Below are 19593 nucleotides of genomic sequence, written 5' to 3'. Positions count from 1 at the left end.
GGTTTTGTTTCAATCATAAGAAGGGAGAGAACAAGAAACTGTAGTTCTTACACATGACTTGTGTTCCACACAGACATATACTGGCTTTCCTCTTTTAGTCCCAAAAAGCTGTGGCAGTAAAGGTGAAGCATATGTTAGTAAACCCAAAGAGGCTGTTTTAGGCTTTTTTCAGACATCCTGAGCTTAGTGATTACAGTATAATGACTGTGTGACATGTTCTGTATTCATCCAGGTAATGATCTCTTCCTGGTGGCAGTCCATGAGCTGGGACACGCCCTGGGTTTAGAGCACTCCAGTAACCCCCTGGCCATCATGGCACCTTTCTATCAGTGGATGGAGACTGAGAACTTCAAGCTGCCTGACGATGATCGACAAGGCATACAACAGATCTACGGTGAGAGATTTGTTCTGTTATCATCTGACCCCTCCATCCCATTGTTTAGTTAGTTTAAACCTTACAGAGTTTAACTCATGTAAACCTATGCAGGTTCCCTGCTGAAGTGTTGAAAGTAAGGATTTACAGGCTTCTGTTATTGTTACGTCAGGGTTTTACCTTTAACAGTGCAAATATTTCTTCAGATAAACTGTAGCAGATGCACAGTGCCTTACAAAAGTATCGATCTTCCTCAAACCTCTCTACATTTTGTCACATTACAACCACAAATGTCAGATATTATATAACAGACCAGTTGAAAGTATGATGGGGACATATAATGATGCATGGTGTTTAAAAAGTTTTGCTAAAATTACAGCTGCAGGTCTTTTACAGTACTTCTTTGACGTCATGCATTTGCTATATTTCCCATCTTGGGTCAATTTGGAGGGAATATCTAAATCGTTTAACAACTCTTGCCACAAATTCTCAATTTCATTTCTTGCTGGACTTTGACTAGGTCAATCTAACATATGAGATTTCTTTAATCTAAACCATTCCACGGTAGCTCTGGCTATATGTCCATGGTCGTCGTCCAGCTGGAAGGTGAACCTCAATCCTAGTCTCGATTTTTTTGCAACCTCCAAGGATTACTCTGCATTTTACATCCCTCCATATTTAGATGAGCTCTGACCAGATTTCCTGTCCTTGCTGAAGAAAAAGATCATACAGGATCATACCGCTACCACCATCTTTGACCATGTGAAAAGTATAGTGAGGTTAATTTTGCAATATTAGTTTTCTGGCAGACAAAATGCTATATTTTCCTTAGCCCTATAGTTTAAACACATTTTCTAGTTAGTAACAAAGTTATAGTTAGTAATGATTGATAAAATGCATCCAAAAATGAATACATTTAGCTCAGAGTAATAGGTTAATTTACAACTATGCCACTTTCATTGAATTAAATTAGGCAGTTTCTTACTTGGAAATACTGTTAAGTGTTTGTGGTTTTATCAATTTCAACATTTACATTTACATAGAATAAAAAAACTGTAAAAATGTTTATCACCGTGTTGATGCTCATCATTGTGTCCAGTTTATCTTGCTCATTCAGCTGAACCCACTCTGTGACTCTCCAAAGGTCAGCCAGACAGCGCTCCCACTCCGGCTCTGCCCACTGTGCCGGCACGTCGTCCAGAACCCAGACCACCTCAGACTCCCCCTCGACACCCTGACCGCCCCAGAACCACTGACAGACCCGATCACTATGGGCCTAATATCTGTGAAGGGAACTTCGACACTGTTGCTATGTTGCGCGGAGAGATGTTTGTTTTTAAGGTAAATGCTTTAAAGATGTTTGGCCCCAACATCAGACAGGACAGATGGACCCTCTTAAGGTTTCTTTCTTTATACCAATCACAGCTGGGAGATTCAGTCCTCTGCATCATTTGAGCTTTGATTTAAGAGAAAGGGTGTGTGCGTGGTCAAGACATGGTCTGTTTTCAATCAGGGCTTTTTGGATTGTAAACCACCAGGGCTGTTGCTCTTTTATGAGCTACAGCCTTGTTAATAGGGTTGGGTGGTGTTCAGGTGTTTGCTTTAGGAGCCTTTGGAAACACACAGAACTATTAAAAGGCATCACTTAACTATTAGCTTTGTATAACTGCTGACATACAATCCGATCATTTTGCTGTTGACTACATTTGCTCCCAATTAGGTTTTAATATTTCTCACTAAGCAATTTTCTGATATCATGCAATCTAGGCTTATGGTTGTTTGTCGTTATGCATCAGCTGTGTTTTCAGTAAGCTAGGATGTAACATTTACTGGTCAGTGATGCAAGAGGTCTGTGGGATTTGTTTCAGGGCTGAGTTTACTGAAATTTCAGCAACACTTAGGAGTGTTTTCATGTGTGCAGGACTTATTTGGTGATGGTCTGAGAGCAGCAGCCCAGCATGAGTAATGATGTGTGTCAGAGGTAGAGTTCAGAGGAGTTGTCCAGTGTTGCAGTAGCAGTATCAGAGGCTCAACATATCTAACAGCGATGAACTCCCAAACACACCTTCAGCTGGATCCCAGGAAACAACTAACATTGTAGTATCTTGGCAGGAGAGCAGGTCCCTGTTCCTCCCAACACAGAGATCAGTTTCTGTGTATCTCTTATCTGAGAGTAGGTGTGTTTGACATAGAACAGCAAACACAGGACCTGATATCTGGTTGCCTGGACATGTGCTGCATATAGTCAAAGAGCTAGAGATGCGCTTTAGGGTTTCATCTTTGCCAGTTAACTCCTGTTCCCTGGATTTCATCCATTCTTGAAGCTTATCTGGAGGTTGTTAATCAGTGTCAGATGAACATATAAAAAGGAGTCCCAGCTTCTTCTTATCATACAAAAGCCTGATCAGAATGAGCCAAGACAAGAATCTAATCAATAGTACTGAGTTTTGTGTCTTTTAAATCATAAATAATTCAGTTATAGACAAAATCAGTTTTTACTTAATTTAAAAAAAAATCATTTTTATCTAACTGTGCTTCTTTGTACCTAATCCTTCATTTGTCCTTCGGCTGGTTTTTCTATTTTTAGGTTTGTATTAATTACATTTTTCAATTTGTTGAAAGTAATCTGAACTTTTCAAATATAATAGTTATATATACATAGCCCTAAAAAACATAGAATACTCTCATGTTAAATGTAGTGGTAGTTTTTAGGTGCTTACTGCACAGAATACTACCTGCTTTTGCTGTTTGTGGAACAGCATGCGTTTAACAAGCTGATATTAGCTGGTTAATTAGTTGGGCTGTCTGCTGGGGTAGCCAGCCTACAGTCAGGTGCTTAATAAATGATGGTTGTAGCTCGCCTACTGTAGTTTTTAAACCATGGTGCCTTAACTAAAGTCACAGGTTGTGCTGCTTTACTTTTCACATCATGACTCCCCGTTTTTAATGACTGAAAATACATCAAAAGATATGAATATGCAGGAGAGAGGAAAGTGTAGTAACTGTCTTTCAGCCAGCTGTCCAGCAGTGCACAGCAACAAATAAACCTTTTTTCTACCATATAATCAGGATAGTGATCCGTTTTGTTAAGGGACTAATAAGGCCACTTGAGTTCAAAGACTCTGTTCAACCCATAAACTGAAGCGCTTCCAATCAGGGTTTGCTCCTGGTCTCTCTCCGTCTCCCTCCTTCACATCTCCAGTCTGTTATGCTCCATTCTGAGCCGAGCCCCGCCATGCAGCCAGCCTGCGTGTCCGGCGTGAAGGACGAAACAAGGTGTGCTTGCCAGAAAGAAGCATCGCCAAGTGTTTTACTGTTACATTATCCAGATCAAGAAGGGCTTCCACTGCCTCACCACTCATAAATGAGCTGCTGGTGAAAGTAGGTCTACTCGAATTAGTAGTTTATTACACATCTTAATGCTCATTAGCCAAAGTATCACCAAGTGATTGGATAAAATGGACCACTATGTGCTGTTTACCTGACAGTGAAAATTAGAGTACTTTATGAAAAATGTAATGTAGCAGCCTGACAAGCAAAGAAAGGAGTGATGAGCTGTGATGAAGCCATCAAACAGTTATTAGCCTATCAGTGTTCAGCTGTTGCTGTTTTATTGTCCGTTCTGGTCTTGTTATCCTTTAACACTCATTTAAATAGGCATAATAACCACAGAGTTTCATGACAGTGCTGTGTGAACTCTGCTACAAGAGCTTGTTGACCAGTTAAAAAGAAATCATACTTATTCATCTGTATCCATTTGCACCCTTTTAACAAAGTCTATTGTTTTTTTTAACCAAAGAAAATAGCATTTGTAATTTCTGGTTGGACTTTACTTTGGATTAGATGTAATTAAAGGGACGTGCAACAGGAGAAACGTTTTCTAGGATGACAGAATAATGACAGAACTCATCCCCATATGAACCCTTTTCCTAATGTTAAACCCTGCAGGGTCGGTGGTTCTGGAGGGTGCGCAGGAACAGGGTCCTTGATAACTACCCCATGCCCATCGGCCACTTCTGGAGGGGTCTGCCTGGGGACATCGATGCTGCTTACGAGAGACACGACGGCAGGTTCGTCTTCTTTAAAGGTAAGAGGGACGTTTGCACAAACAAAATGATGCGTGCTACTCAGGGCTCTCATGCTGCTCTCTGCAGCCATGGCCTCATGGCATTGTTATCATGTAATCATGTTATCATGCTCAGGGTTTTTGGTCCATTTTGACATGACCACATTAAGAGGTTGCTGCACATCATATCCCATGATGAGAGGCTCCCATTCCACCACATGCCACAGCTGCTCTTTAGGCGTTGGATCTGGTAATGTCGGAGGTCATTGGTGTACAGTGAACTCTTTTTCATGTTCACGAAACCAGTTTGAAATGATTTGACCCTTGTCACATTATGCATTATCCTGCTGGAAGTAGCTCTCAGATGATGGGCACACTGTGGCCATAAAACGGATGGACATGGTCAGCTGTGGTATAAATGATGCTCAGTTAGAGTCAGGGTCAAGATCATCTTTATTTATATAGCCCCTTTAAAACAGCAATGGTGGACTAAAGTGTTTTACAAGCCAGACATTTAACAATTAGCAAGATGCATCCATTAACCATTGAAAGATCCATTATAAATCCAGTAGTTAAGAATGCCTAAAAACAAGGAGCCAGACCACTACACCTCCTCCCAGCAGCCTGAACCGCTTATACAAGGCAATGATTTCATCATGTTTACCCCATCTGAATGTTGCAGACTCACTGGACCAGGCAACATCGTATCTGATCCGAGGTTTGGCATGTTACACTCTCAGAAATGGTTCCCCTGCATAGCTTCATGGTAACAAGGGATTTGTTTAGCCTTTCTATCATCTCAAACCAGTCTGCCCATTCACCTCGGACATCAACATGGTATTTTTGTCCACCCAACTGTAACTCATCTGATATCTTTTTTTGAACATTCCCTTTTAAGCCAACTGGAGTGTCCTGATAATAATGACAGCTCACTACAGTCAGAAAATGTGATACCCAGACTTGTTGAAAAAGTACTGCAGTGCCCTTTCTAAGGGAGATCATTAGCAAGACTGTGACCTGATCTCCATATTTAATATATATTTCATATTTAAGATGCATTCTGAGTGTATGGAATAAACTACACATCTTTCATTCCCCTTCTCTGAAAAGCCGATAAAACGTTTGGTTTCCCTGTTACATTTCAAACTATTAGAAAACGTCCTGGTCATTTTAAACCTTCATGTCAGCAATTAAACAAGCTCTGGAGCTCTGTCCACCTTTGGAATGAAGAATTGAAGTAGTTGAATGAAAAAGGAAGAAATCAACCTTCAGTTCTGCTTCACTCTGAAGAGCTGCAGGCTTTGGGACAGCTGTTGATAATGAGGAGAATGATGTCATTGGCAGGCCTCTCAGCGTGACACTTGGCTATGAGCCATTAACAAAGGAAGGGGACAAGGGAAAAGGGAGGGGAGAAGAGAGTCAGGCCTCAATACAAAGAGGGGATGTCTGTTCGTTAGAAATGAGCCCATCGGATCAGTCAGTGTTACTTTCCTACGGTTATTTTCCTCTTATGCTGGTGTTTATGTAAAATGGGCCAAGAATGATGTAAATGCCATTTGCTGCTCTACATCGTGGGGTGACATGGGGAGCAGACATTTTGTTGCATTTGGGAACATTTGTTCATTAATCAGCATTTAAATTAATTGTCAATAATGTCAGCTATCAGTGTCAATCTCAGTTATTGTTTTAAACCTTTATGGATTACAGAACCATTCATTTTATTCTTGCTGGGCTAACTGAACTGTGTAAATCCCCTTTGTAATTGCAGCAAAAGTACGCAATTTTACCCCCATTTCATACCCATCCATTGCTATTTCATCCCTTTTTATTTCCACATCATACCCATGTACAGAAACCAGTTGACTCCTAAAGATTATCAGAATTAGACTCAAAATCAGCTTTATTGCCTAGTTTGTACACATAAACAGAATTTGATTTTGGATTCACTTTGCTCTCAACGCAGTAAAATCATTCCTTCAGTGAGAAATCAGCTTTAGTCTGTATAAAAATCAGCTGCTGCTAGAGTATAATTTCTAGCCAAACCCAAACTTCTTTATTTCATGATGCCATACTTGCTGCTGCTGTCTTATTGCTTTCTGACATTATTACATTTTTATATTGTACAAACCTGCATAAAGCACAGTTTCTGTAATGGTTCTTGTCTTGGATTAAATACAGTTAAAAGGCATGAGAACATGCATTTCTAAGCCTTTCCGAACATGAATGCCAGCATCCGCTCATGAGTTTGCCTTTCATGTCAAAGTAACTAAATGCATCTGTCAGAGTACAGTGCGTTTGTGTGTTTACTATTGCTCATGAAGTTATGTTTGGCATTGAAAAACAAAACTAACCTGATGTCTCTCGTCTCGCCTTGTCCTCGTTAGCAAACAGATTTTGGCTCTTCAGGGAGGCAAACCTGGAACCGGGCTACCCTCTCGAGCTGGTTGATTATGGGCGCGACATTCCATATGACCGGATAGACACAGCTATATGGTGGGAACCATCTGGCTACACCTACTTCTTTCAAGGAGACAGGTAAAGAGTGCTGCATTTCTATAAAATGCATCACCATCCATGGTGCTGACATACAGGTCCTTCTCAAAAAATTAGCATATTGTGATAAAGTTCATTATTTTCCATAATGTAATGATGAAAATTTAACATTCATATATTTTAGATTCATTGCACACTAACTGAAATATTTCAGGTCTTTTATTGTCTTAATACGGATGATTTTGGCATACAGCTCATGAAAACCCAAAATTCCTATCTCACAAAATTAGCATATTTCATCCGACCAATAAAAGAAAAGTGTTTTTAATACAAAAAACGTCAACCTTCAAATAATCATGTACAGTTATGCACTCAATACTTGGTCAGGAAACCTTTTGCAGAAATGACTGCTTCAATGCGGCGTGGCATGGAGGCAATCAGCTTGTGGCACTGCTGAGGTCTTATGGAGGCCCAGGATGCTTCGATAGCGGCCTTTAGCTCATCCAGAGTGTTGGGTCTTGAGTCTCTCAACGTTCTCTTCACAATATCCCACAGATTCTCTATGGGGTTCAGGTCAGGAGAGTTGGCAGGCCAATTGAGCACAGTGATACCATGGTCAGTAAACCATTTACCAGTGGTTTTGGCACTGTGAGCAGGTGCCAGGTCGTGCTGAAAAATGAAATCTTCATCTCCATAAAGCTTTTCAGCAGATGGAAGCATGAAGTGCTCCAAAATCTCCTGATAGCTAGCTGCATTGACCCTGCCCTTGATAAAACACAGTGGACCAACACCAGCAGCTGACACGGCACCCCAGACCATCACTGACTGTGGGTACTTGACACTGGACTTCTGGCATTTTGGCATTTCCTTCTCCCCAGTCTTCCTCCAGACTCTGGCACCTTGATTTCTGAATGACATGCAGAATTTGCTTTCATCTGAAAAAAGTACTTTGGACCACTGAGCAACAGTCCAGTGCTGCTTCTCTGTAGCCCAGGTCTGGGGAATGCGGCACCTGTAGCCAATTTCCTGCACACGCCTGTGCACGGTGGCTCTGGATGTTTCAACTCCAGACTCAGTCCACTGCTTCCGCAGGTCCTCCAAGGTCTGGAATCGGCCCTTCTCCACAATCTTCCTCAGGGTCCGGTCACCTCTTCTCGTTGTGCAGCGTTTTCTGCCACACTTTTTCCTTCCCACAGACTTCCCACTGAGGTGCCTTGATACAGCACTCTGGGAACAGCCTATTTGTTCAGAAATTTCTTTCTGTGTCTTACCCTCTTGCTTGAGGGTGTCAATAGTGGCCTTCTGGACAGCAGTCAGGTCGGCAGTCTTACCCATGATTGGGGTTTTGAGTGATGAACCAGGCTGGGAGATTTAAAGGCCTCAGGAATCTTTTGCAGGTGTTTAGAGTTAACTTGTTGATTCAGATGATTAGGTTCATAGCTCGTTTAGAGACCCTTTTAATGATATGCTAATTTTGTGAGATAGGAATTTTGGGTTTTCATGAGCTGTATGCCAAAATCATCCGTATTAAGACAATAAAAGACCTGAAATATTTCAGTTAGTGTGCAATGAATCTAAAATATATGAATGTTAAATTTTCATCATGACATTATAGAAAATAATGAACTTTATCACAATATGCTAATTTTTTGAGAAGGACCTGTAATGTATCCAAGTCACTGTGCTTCTCTCTTCCTTTACTCCCACCATGTGCAGTTTGAGCTAATTGCATTTCAGCTGATACTGACAGGGTTTCTGTTCACTGTGAACTGTTTGAGTGCTAAAACGCTGTTAGTATTAGGCCTACTATTTCATTGTGTAAAGAGATAATAACCAATGTAAAAACCTCCTTTTCACTGTTGCGTTTAGGTACTGGCGCTTCGATGAGACGTCGCGGTCAGCTGACAGGGGCTACCCAAAGTCGATCGATGTCTGGGATTCCTCAGTGCCTTCGTCTCCCAAGGGGGCCTTCCTGAGTGATGATGGGGGTGAGCTGAGACAGAATGAGAGGATTTTACTGAATGGGTGTGTGTGTGTGTGTGGAAGTGCCTGTAGCAGATAGAGACATTTCTGAAACAAAGGATCAGGGTGTGGTCAAGTCTTCAGTAGAGATGAGCCTGCTACAAAGCCACCTTCAGCTGATATGTCCAGTTTATTTGCTGTATTGTATGTGCAAAAACTGAAAAAGATGAACACATCTTGTTTTAATAGTGACACATTCTGATGTGTTTGAATGTTTCAGCATACACCTTCTTCTATAAGGGCTCCAAGTACTGGAAGTTTGATAACCAACGTATGAAGAGTGAACCAGGCTATCCTAAGTCCATCCTAAGAGACTTCATGGGCTGTAGTGTGGACCTAGATCCCGACAGGGACACAGACTCTGGGCGTAAATACCCAGACCTGAACCGTCCACCATTCAACCCAGACGAAGGACGTGATGCTGACAAGGGCAAAGGACGGGATGGGACAGATCACGAAGGCAAAGGCTCAGACAAGGACAAGGATGAAGACTACATTGAGGGTCGGGAAGAAGACACCAATGATGTAGACGTGGTGCTAAAGGTGGATGACAGTGAAGAACGAACCATGAACATTTTGATGGTGACCATCCCTCTGGTCCTGGTGATGTGCATTCTGGGATTGATCTACGCCATTATTAACACATTGCAGAGCAAAGGGACTCCACGGCTGCTGGTGCACTGCAAGCGCTCCCTTCAGGACTGGGTCTGACCCTTGGCTTGAGGAGGCCCTGGACATTAAATTACTCCCCTCCTCTGGCCCAGACCTCTTTCTAGTGATCCATCTGTGCTCAGTGGTTCTTGCAGCTCTTAGTAAATGTGGCGGTAGATCCATGCTGATCCAGTACTGATAAAAACTACAAGCAAACGTAAATTATGTCTTACATTTAGAGACACTGATACACCACCTTAACCACCTCCCATCTCCCATGGTGCTCTACAATGCGTTGACTGTAGTCTATTTATGAGAGAGAACTTTGCACATTTTTTTCATGTTGTTTTGTTTTGGTTCCTTCTGTGTGAGACGTCATGTTGTTATTATTAACTCTTAACTAGGAAAGCTGTTCTGTTTTCTGTCTTCTCTGCTAGCCTCTCCTTCTTCCTTTAATCTCAGCGGGGGCTTTCTCTTTGCGGATATCTTAACATCTGCTCATGTCATCTCACAAAGGGTGAGACAAAGCACTAGGCTTTAAACATGCTTGGTGATCAAATCTGTCGTGACATTTGGATTCTTGTCTGCCATACAGTTGATGGGTTTAACTGGACATGGTTAGCATAGAATCAATGGAGATCTGGGAAATGTTGAAATCAAACTTCAGGCTTTAAACAAAACGTTGAGTTAGACAATTAAGGTAGTTATGTCTTCCCATGTTGTCTTGGATTTCTTACAATCTTACAATTAGTTTTATGCTTTCCAGAAAGGTTGGGATCTGATCAACAGAGTTGTTTAAAAAAAATCCAATTAAACATGTTTTTCCTTTTTTTAGAAAAGGATTGGCCATGTTCATGCTAACTGATATTTTAGAAATCAGACATCTTTGAGATTCTTCAGTCAGAAAAATGGATTTTCAAAAATGCTTTCCAAGGTGGGAATTTTCAGAACCTCTAATTTTGTGTACATGTGTTGACTTGACAAGTGGCTTAGTTCATGCATAACCACTATCTCTGCTCTAGGAACCACAACAGCAGTGGCGCCGTTGGTTCCATTTGGTTCCATTAGACTAAGATGTGCTGAGAAAGGTCATGGCTGACATGAAATGGTAAATAATGTCAAAAAATACAAGACCTAAATTTGTTTGGACAATTATTAGCTATGCTTAGGTTGTTATCCTCAGTTTTGATGCAATGATGTCAATATTGTCGCCACCTACAGGCTTCATGGCATATTGTTCACCATTTTTCAAATACCTGTAGTAAAAATAACAAGAGTAATGTATTGCATAAAATATCAACACAACATGAGTCACACATGGACAGTAAGTGCCCGACATTCATCAGGAATGGATAAGTATGTTGAGCAGTGGGTTACGTTAGACAAATAAGAAGGCAATTATAATTGGCACCCAAATGGTTTATGGAATTTTTACTCTGAATATTTTCATTTTAAAGGAGTTTTCTGTATAGGAACACATAGAAATTGTTTCAGTGACAGTCACTATGCTGCTCTTTTATATAGGATAAATAAATAATGGATAGATATGACATCTAGAACCAGATGTACATATAATTTAAAAGAAATTAACAATAACAGTATGTAATTCAAGTTTTTAAATGTAAATGTATCTATCATAAAAAAATGAGAAAACACACCGCATTATATTTGATGCATCTTGGCTAAATTCAGCTCCTTATCAGTAAAGTCTCCTAACATTTGTAATGTTAAAAATGGATCTACAAACATTAATGCAACATTACATCCCGCGCTGGGATTCATTATATGTATCATATTCTCTTTTCACGTCCTAATTCATAAGTGTTCATTTACCAGCTTAATGTTGAGGTGGAACTCTGAAATATCCCCAGCTACTGAGATCCGGACGGTGGGTCAATATTAATGTCAGCTAGACTGAGATAACCAAATTATCCGAGCGCTTTGGACTTGTGCCGTCTCTTGGATATATATTCAGAATACTACCACATTTTATAGTAGACCCTTATTGTGTGGTTTACTAAGCAGGCCTAGCGTATCAACGAGCTGTATAAAGTCAAACCTGACTTGTAGTGACTGAGTAGCAATTGTTAAATAAAAAAAACCAGCCAAGTTTTCCTTTGACTAGGCCACTAATACATCTCTTAAGCCAGACACGAAGTCTTTGTGTGCTCTAATCCCATTAGCTGTAAAGTTGGCACTTAGTAACAGCACCAGGTAGCTCACCATATTGGTGTATGAGAATGTTTGGCAAACCAGTCAAAGCTTGAACTCTTTAGTTTCTGGTACAGATCTAGCCCATCAATAAATTCAACTTGTGTTTATAATATGACCGAACTTCATGCGAACTATTCGCTGTTTTTGGAACCTTATGCCTGCATGTGTCCGCAACGTTTAGGTTAATGGAGCTGGTCATTTCTCATCTGTCTTCAATAAAATACACTGATATTTTCATGCTGCTGATGGGTCAGATTTGAAAAAGACCTGCAGTTGTACTCTGCTATGTTTCAAAGGACACTGCAATGTCTACACATAAACCCAACCCACTTCAGGCACACTTCAACAGCTATAGGATCTGACTAGGAGGCTTCTATTTTTTATGATCATAGCAACAGTATAAACAAAACATATCAGCGGTGCCATCTTTGCAACATGAGCTAAACACACCCAAATAGCTTTTCCACTTAGAGTGTACTAACTTCTGTTAGCTTGTTTTAGGTTCACATTTCATTAGTTCCTCACAGTGCTTAAAAAAAGCTCCACTGTGGAAGTAGTTCCTCATCCTTTGTAAACCATATTAGCATGGGGGATAATTATCTCTTATGACATAAAGAACATGTAATGGACATGTTATTAAGGCTAAAACTCAGATGTCCATATGGCCTTTTAGGATTGGAATCCACTAGCAGGAATCCCCTCTAGCTAATACTGATGAATAAATTATATTACTGTTTATCTTTCATACTTCTGATTCAGGTTAGATTTGGTTCTGTGCAGAAACATAGAACCTAATCTTTGCGAAGTTGCATAACATTTCAGATATTCCTTTACTAGGTACAGTTTTATAATTTAGAAATCACGACTCTGAAAATAAGATTCAAGTTGCAATACACTCTGATTAGTATTATTAAGACAAGCAGTGCTCTCTGTTCCTACTTTACCTTTCTCTCAGCAAGCTTGACAATACAACTTCCCTATTTCCATATATGGGAACAATTTAAAGAGCTCCCTATCTTGAAGAGTAAACAGTGTTTACAGAGAACCTGCTCCCTTTGCTTTCAGTACAGGCTGATCCTCAGTATGTCTCTTTTCTATTTTGACATTGAGGATTTCTCTTTGTGCTGGAACATTCATTATATGTTAGAACTTTAACCTTAAACCGTAGCATTGTACAGCTAATGTTCCACACACTCCCAAACACAGCTTGTCTTTTGAGCACCAATAGAGAATGATGACCTACGGTCTTGCTGTCAGAACTGTGGAGTAACTGGATGCACCAGGGTGGGCTCGGACCACTCAGGCTCATGTGAGCATAGACTAATCCTCTTAATCAAAAACAGCAGGTGTGCACAAAATGCCGTTAACCCTCGGGACCTTTCACGCAAACTAAGTCCCCATATCAAAACGTTCCTTTTTCATCTTGCAAGAACAAAGACAAGATGAAGTCTTCTTTAAGCACCCATTGCATGGAGGGGTCCTTTGAGATATTGAACAAATGAACCATGATCAACTGTGGAATTGCTTTTTTTTCTCTGCACAGCTCTAGTCTCTCTAGATTTTTAGATATATTTAGAGTACTTTGATAGGGAGACAGTAAACAAAATAAAACATTTTGCTTTGTTCTGTTTTACAAGGAATAGTGACTTACTAAAAACTGACCGATTTGGTTGGGAAATCTGGTTTACAGTTTGGTGGTGGTGTCTCCACTGTCACACTGTAGTACAGGGGATACATTTGAGATGAGGTCCTCTGAACTACATTTTTCCTTCTTCTTACCATGATTTAACACCTAAAAGTAAGTCAAACTGAGTTAGGTGAAGCTTGAGTGGAAAGGAAGAAAGGCTTATCTAAGAAAGGAGTTTGGGGGAGTAACGGGTGGGGGTCAGGTTGCTTAGATGTGACTGGGGAGTGCCTGACTGTCCTACAGCTGAAACAAAGGAGGGGGGAGGGGACAGAGAGAAGGACGTTGACTTTGCCTCCCTGAGCTTCCAAAGGGTAGATCTCAGGAATAAGGAGGGGTGGGAAGAAGAAGACAAAGAGAAGAGGGAGGATCTGTATGTCAGCCAAATTTGTCTGAAATCTTAACAACGTCCTGATGAAGGAGAAAACTAACTTCCAGTCAGTGAGAGAAAGCTTTTAGCCTTTAGTTGCTTATGTAAAGGCACTTCTTGCAGAGAGAATTGCATATTACAGTTTGTCACACTTCAACCACAAACTTCAGTGTCTTTTGTTGGGATTTCATGAAACAAACCAACACAAAGTGGTGCAGAACAGTGAAGTGAAGGGAAAGTGCATTATTTTCACAAGTATACATCTGAAAAGTGTGGCATGCATTCCTGGCTCAGTGCTTAGCAGAACCACATTTGCTGCAGGTAAAGCTGGAGACCTCTGGAGACTAAAATTTTTGCCCATTTGTTTTGACAAAAAAAATAAAATAAACACCTACATCCTGATCTTAAATGTTTTTTAATTTTGTTTCTAAAGTGTTTTCTTCTAGTTCTGCTCTGTATTAAGTTCTATCCTTATACTTTGACCATCTTCCTTGTCCCCGCTGAAGATAAGCATCAAAGTAGTATAAAGCTGTGAGCGATGTTCAGTGCTTTACATGTTGGCCAAAAAGTTCAATCACAGAGCACCCTTTTCCAGATGTTTGCTGTGTCCCCTATATGGCTTCAGGTAAACATTAATTGAACTTCTCATGGTTTTATTTCAACAAAGCCTTACTTCTCACCACTATTCTGTAATGGCCATATTTCTGAAGTGCACAACTAATAGTTACGATGGCAGCAGATGCTCCCACCTGAGCTTCTGACCTCTGCTCCTCCAGAACTACCCTGGGTCTCTTGGCTGCTTCGTGTATGGTGTTTACAGCTGTGCCATACACTTTCATTTTTAGAAGATAGTTGGGACAGTGCTCCAAATTTACGCCTAACCACAGAGGTGGACTCTGTTTAGCAATTAAGTGACTTCTGATGGCCACTTGGAATTTATTTAGGGGTATCAGTAAAGGGGGAAACTTTTCAAATTTTTGTTTGCAAAGATTGCTGAAAACATCTTTCCTTTTCCCATCACTTCACAATATGCACTACTCTGTTGGTCTATTGCATCAAATGCCTAATACATCGATGTTTTAGGCTGTAACACAACAAATTTGGAAAGGATCAAAAGGAATGTATACCTTTGAAAGCATAGTATACAGAGTCAGGGTGTTGAAAGTGAGCCCCACTACACTGACCAGCCTCCCACTAGGTGAGGATAGGTGGGATACCTAAACAGTTAACAGGATACTCAACCTGACAGGAATCTGGAGATTGATCTAAGGCAAGTCAATGCTGGTTGCTTGGAAATAGTGTCTTGTGTCCATCGCTCATCTTATCATTAGAGTGTTGTCGGAAGGAGGGGTTGGCGGACGCAGCTAATCAGCTTTAAAAGCACCGTCCTCTCCTGTCCTCTGCTCCCATTGGTCCGGCTGGCACATCTGTGAGTGCTCAGACATACCAGCGTCTGGACAGGCTCAAAAATTGCACACTCACTGTATTAGGTACTGAGTAGAAGAAAGAGTTCATCAATCTGCCTTCCCCGTGACCTCCAGACAACCATTTTTAAACCTAACAGAAAGCTGAAAGAGCTGATGTGTCTCGGAGTTTGCTTCGTCCAGGCAGTTTTAACAGCGTCTCTTGAGTTCAGTCCTGCCTATTGTCTCAGGACACCAAGCATGAGAGAATTGAAAAAAATCTGTCAGAGGTGATTGATGTGAGCATGTGTGAGTTGAAGTGTTTAGTAAGTCAGCCCTACTCTCCATCAGTGAGCTCTGTTTTCTGATAGTAAATCTCCCACTCTCCCTCTCCATCCCCTCTCCTCTGCTTGCCCAGCCCAGCCCTCAAAGCTGGGGGGGGGGGGTCATAACAACAACAAAGGGCTGCTCTCTTCCTCTCTTTCCCCTCCCTCCACTTTCTTTCCTTCTTCTTGATACATACTCAGACAAACACATTATTGTCTCCCCCAACCTCACCCGTCCTTCCCATTAGGAAACTAGTCCAGGCTGAGTTCCAACCTGTTTTTAGATCAGCTGTGAAAGAGTTTGCTTAAACAAATACTGTACCCGTTATCTCTGCTACGTTTTTAAAGCTCAGACCAGGAAGCAGCAAGGATTCTGTTCACTGCACTCGTTTTGATGAAGCAGCAGCCTCAGATGTTAGTGTAGGCAAGGTTAAGACATGCCGAGCTTTCATGTGTCTCAGGATGTGTCTCTGTAAACATTGCATGCAGAGCGTTTCTGGCGGAGCCCTGATGGTTGGGCTTTCAGCATAGACCATCTACCTTTTCTCTTTGGTCATTTTTTTTCTTTTCTTTTAATTAACAATTCTGTTTAAAATTCATTAAAACCGAAGCATCTATCGGAGATTTGTGTGTGATCTCCGATTTTTGCGCAGCTATGACCTGTCGATTTTAACAAACTGCATTTCCTTTTAAGAATACATTAACGTTTGCCAACATTCATAAATTTTTTTCTAGCTCTTCTGCCGGGAGCAGTCAGTAGTTATTTGAATCAGCAGCAGAGGCGATGTCACACAGTGTGTGAGAGAACAGTGACTGTAAACCCTTTTTTGAAAAAAAACAAAGAATGATTATAGTGTCGACTTGTTTAGTTGTCTTTAGCATTTTATATAAGCAATTCGGAAAGTAAAGGTTTGTTTTTACTACAGGAACCTTTTCCAGGAACCATTAACAGCTTCTTAAGAAACGAAGCGCCGCAGCATATGCCACATATGCGCTTTAAGGACACATTTCTCTGGCTTTATATACTAAATATCTGAATACAAACTTTCTCTGATTTTGAAGTGATTAGAATACAGCTTCACAGTGTAAACACAGTGAAATCTATGGCTATAACACTGGCTTTTAATACCACCCAGCATTGTTTCTCCTATTTTCTATCCTATCGATCCAAATGCGAAAAGATGGAAATCCACATCAGTAGAATCCCAACTGGTAACAGCTATACTGTTCCATAGAGATTGTAGTGAATCTAAAAAGTTATAAAGTGTTTCCGATTTGACAGAGCATAGTATATCAATTATAGTTTTATAGTTAAAAATCAGGGCCATTAGGTCAACAATGTAAGCATTCTTCCCACACTCCGTGACCTGCAGTGGGAGGAGTTATTGCTTAGCGTCTGTTGATGGAATAGACCTGTTTTACAGTAGAAACGCTCACAAAAAGGCCTGGGTAAATGAGAGTTCCAGGAAAATAAATTCCAGTTCTCATAGTCAAGACACACCTTAAGTCCTGTTAGCATTAGTAACGGTAAGGAGCAGCTTATATATGCTCCTTAGCAAAATGTAGACCATAAAATGTCCAAAATGTTGCCATGATTTCTAAATCCAGCATGTTCCACATCTTAGAGAGGTTGAATGTTTAAAAATTTCAAGTACAGAAACTTCTCTGTAGTGCGTTCAGCTTTCCTGCTAGTCTAACTTTCAGTAGCAGCCTTATGAAGTGCAGACATGTCTCAACATTTCAAATGGTTTTCTTTTAAATGTTTTCATTGACCTTTTATGCTTCCTCCACCTTTATTTTTAAACACTTTACCAATACTGAAAAAAGCTGTCCTTGAGTCTTCCTCCATTGGTAGCAACTTCCCCATTAAAGAGTGTTGTTTGTTGTTAGTTTGACCTTGTACATGGTGCATTCACTGATCGCAAAAAAGGTCTAGTTTTGGAGATGTCAACTAGCCAGTCACCGGTCATGGTCGGTGAAGCTAAAAATGGATTATTTCTGGTAACCAGCCAATTTCTCAGTGCATCTCTGTCTTGTCTGCTTTCCACGTTACTTGTTTTCATCTTTCAGCTTCACCCTGTCGCCACACTTCCACGGATGAACAGATCATTACAGAATGGACTGAAAAGGATTTAAAGAACATGTTGCCTCACTATGTTCTATTTCATTTTCACATTAGTAAGCTTTTCTGGCCTACGATTAATTGGGCTTAAAGGACTGCAGTTTGTCCAGATGCTCCTGTTTTCCCAAAAAGCCCCTCAGCTTGCTCGTTGAGCCCATCCACTTGGAAACCACTCATTTTATATCGCCACTCAACTAACTCGAACCACTCTCCATGGGAATGGAACAGAAAAGAAGGCTACTAAATGACTTTCAGACCTTGAGAGTGAAACATGAGCGATCATTGTGCTTCATACAGACACTAAAACTGGTGGGCAGGCGTCCTAATAAAAAACTGCCTCTATTCTCTAGTTGCAGCTACAGTAGAGACTGGCTTTATGCAGTTTGGCTCTCTTTGTTTCAGTTATTTTGTGTAAAGAAAAACTTCAGCTTCATCTCTACCTGGGATGAGATGAAGGGAATTTTTTTTTTTTTTTTTACTTTTTTGTTTATAACATTCCAATGAATATTTTGGATGTGTTTTTTTTTTTTGTTGTTGTTAGAAAGTGAGATTTTTTTTACATTTGTGTTGTGTTCAATTCTAGTTGAGTGTGTTAACAAGCCATGCTGGACATGTACACATTAAAAAGTGCTCTGAGAAAAGGAAGCGTCGTGTACGAAGCTTTTTTTTGTGCAGCAGCTGAAGCAGCAAAATGCTTTAGGTCTTATCTGAAGAAACTACAATTACACACACATACACACACCCTCCTCTCTTCCTGTGGTGAGGTCACTGTCCAGGAGGGCCCAGCTTCCTGTCTCACACGGGACAGGCAGCGTTATGGTCTTCTAGGCTTGGAAGCATTGGGGGGAGTATTGGTGGTGATGGGGGGGTCGGTTAGCTGGCAGTTCGCCAGGAAGCCACATGAGCTAAGAGGAAGTCAGCAAGGCACTGAAACAGCCTATAAGCTGAAATGACTGTGGCGTCACAGTGAGAGGAAATTCATTGTTCGTGGCCCAATGATGTGATTCTAGAGTCGCAACAAAACTCACAAATTAAAGAGTTTAATTAAATGGGTTTGCAGCTACAGTATAAACTAGCACCTATGTATTTCTCAAAGTATATTTGTCCAGAAATCATGTCAAATTCTTCCTTTGTCTTCATCTGAATCCTGCAGAGAAATATTTGGTTGACAGACGTCCAGGATTAACAATCTCACACTTTGTTACATTTGGTCACATTCTAATCACAAATTTAATTAGACAGACATACATATATATGTTCATATTATTTACAAAAATACTGTCAACGTTTCTTCTCATATAGCAGCTAAAATGGAAATGGAAGAGAAATTTCAGCAAAAACCCAACACAAGACCTGGCATCTTCAGTTGATCATCTACATTACATGATGTTATTCATAGGTTAGAGATAGGTGCTGAAGAAGCACAAAAGAAAATAAAAACTAGACAAATGAACAACATATAAAAACAAGTAAAACACAACTTTGAATCCTTTTCTTAAAAAAAAATTGCCATAAAGTCTGACCCACTGACAAAAGAAGTTATGATGATGATAATAGGTGTGGCCTATCTAGACAATATGAGATGTGGCTAAACATGTTAAGCCAGCAATCATCATAAAAAGGATAAAAAGCTCATTTGGAATGAAAGTTTTGGGGAAATTTTGAAGTCAACATAATTATTATGATGATCAAATTTAGGGATGTATTATTTGACCAATACCTAAGAAAAGTATTGTGGAGTTTAATAGTTTTCTTAATTCATTGTTTTCTATTTGAAGATGGGAGAAACAGAGGCTGAGGAGCATCACACTTTAATAAGATCTAAGCAGATCTAAACAGAGACTTTAGGGAGATGAACAGAAATTAACA

The 19593-nt window shown here is 40.4% G+C and overlaps 1 protein-coding gene across 2 annotated transcripts in view; it reads left to right on the top strand.

Moving 5' to 3' along the window:
• mmp15b (matrix metallopeptidase 15b) overlaps window positions 1-18369 on the top strand; it is a 35400-nt gene extending 17031 nt beyond the window's left edge. The window contains exons 3-11 of one of the 2 annotated variants that reach the window (XM_047363245.1): window positions 233-394; window positions 1518-1714; window positions 4322-4460; window positions 6824-6974; window positions 8802-8920; window positions 9175-10122; window positions 10441-10539; window positions 10628-10713; window positions 17673-18369. In XM_047363245.1, coding sequence (XP_047219201.1) covers window positions 233-394; window positions 1518-1714; window positions 4322-4460; window positions 6824-6974; window positions 8802-8920; window positions 9175-9665 — 1259 coding nt within the window. In that variant the 3' untranslated portion in view covers window positions 9666-10122; window positions 10441-10539; window positions 10628-10713; window positions 17673-18369. Of the gene's footprint in view, window positions 1-232; window positions 395-1517; window positions 1715-4321; window positions 4461-6823; window positions 6975-8801; window positions 8921-9174; window positions 10540-10627; window positions 10714-17672 lie in introns of both variants that reach the window. The other variant, XM_047363246.1, reaches the window with a different exon arrangement.
• Window positions 18370-19593: the final 1224 nt, after the last annotated feature.

Source organism: Girardinichthys multiradiatus, chromosome 4 (genome assembly GCF_021462225.1).
Source record: "Girardinichthys multiradiatus isolate DD_20200921_A chromosome 4, DD_fGirMul_XY1, whole genome shotgun sequence".
Taxonomy (NCBI): domain Eukaryota; kingdom Metazoa; phylum Chordata; class Actinopteri; order Cyprinodontiformes; family Goodeidae; genus Girardinichthys; species Girardinichthys multiradiatus.
The sequence above is the reverse complement of the archived record's forward strand: the minus strand, read 5'-3'. Positions and strand labels throughout refer to the sequence as shown.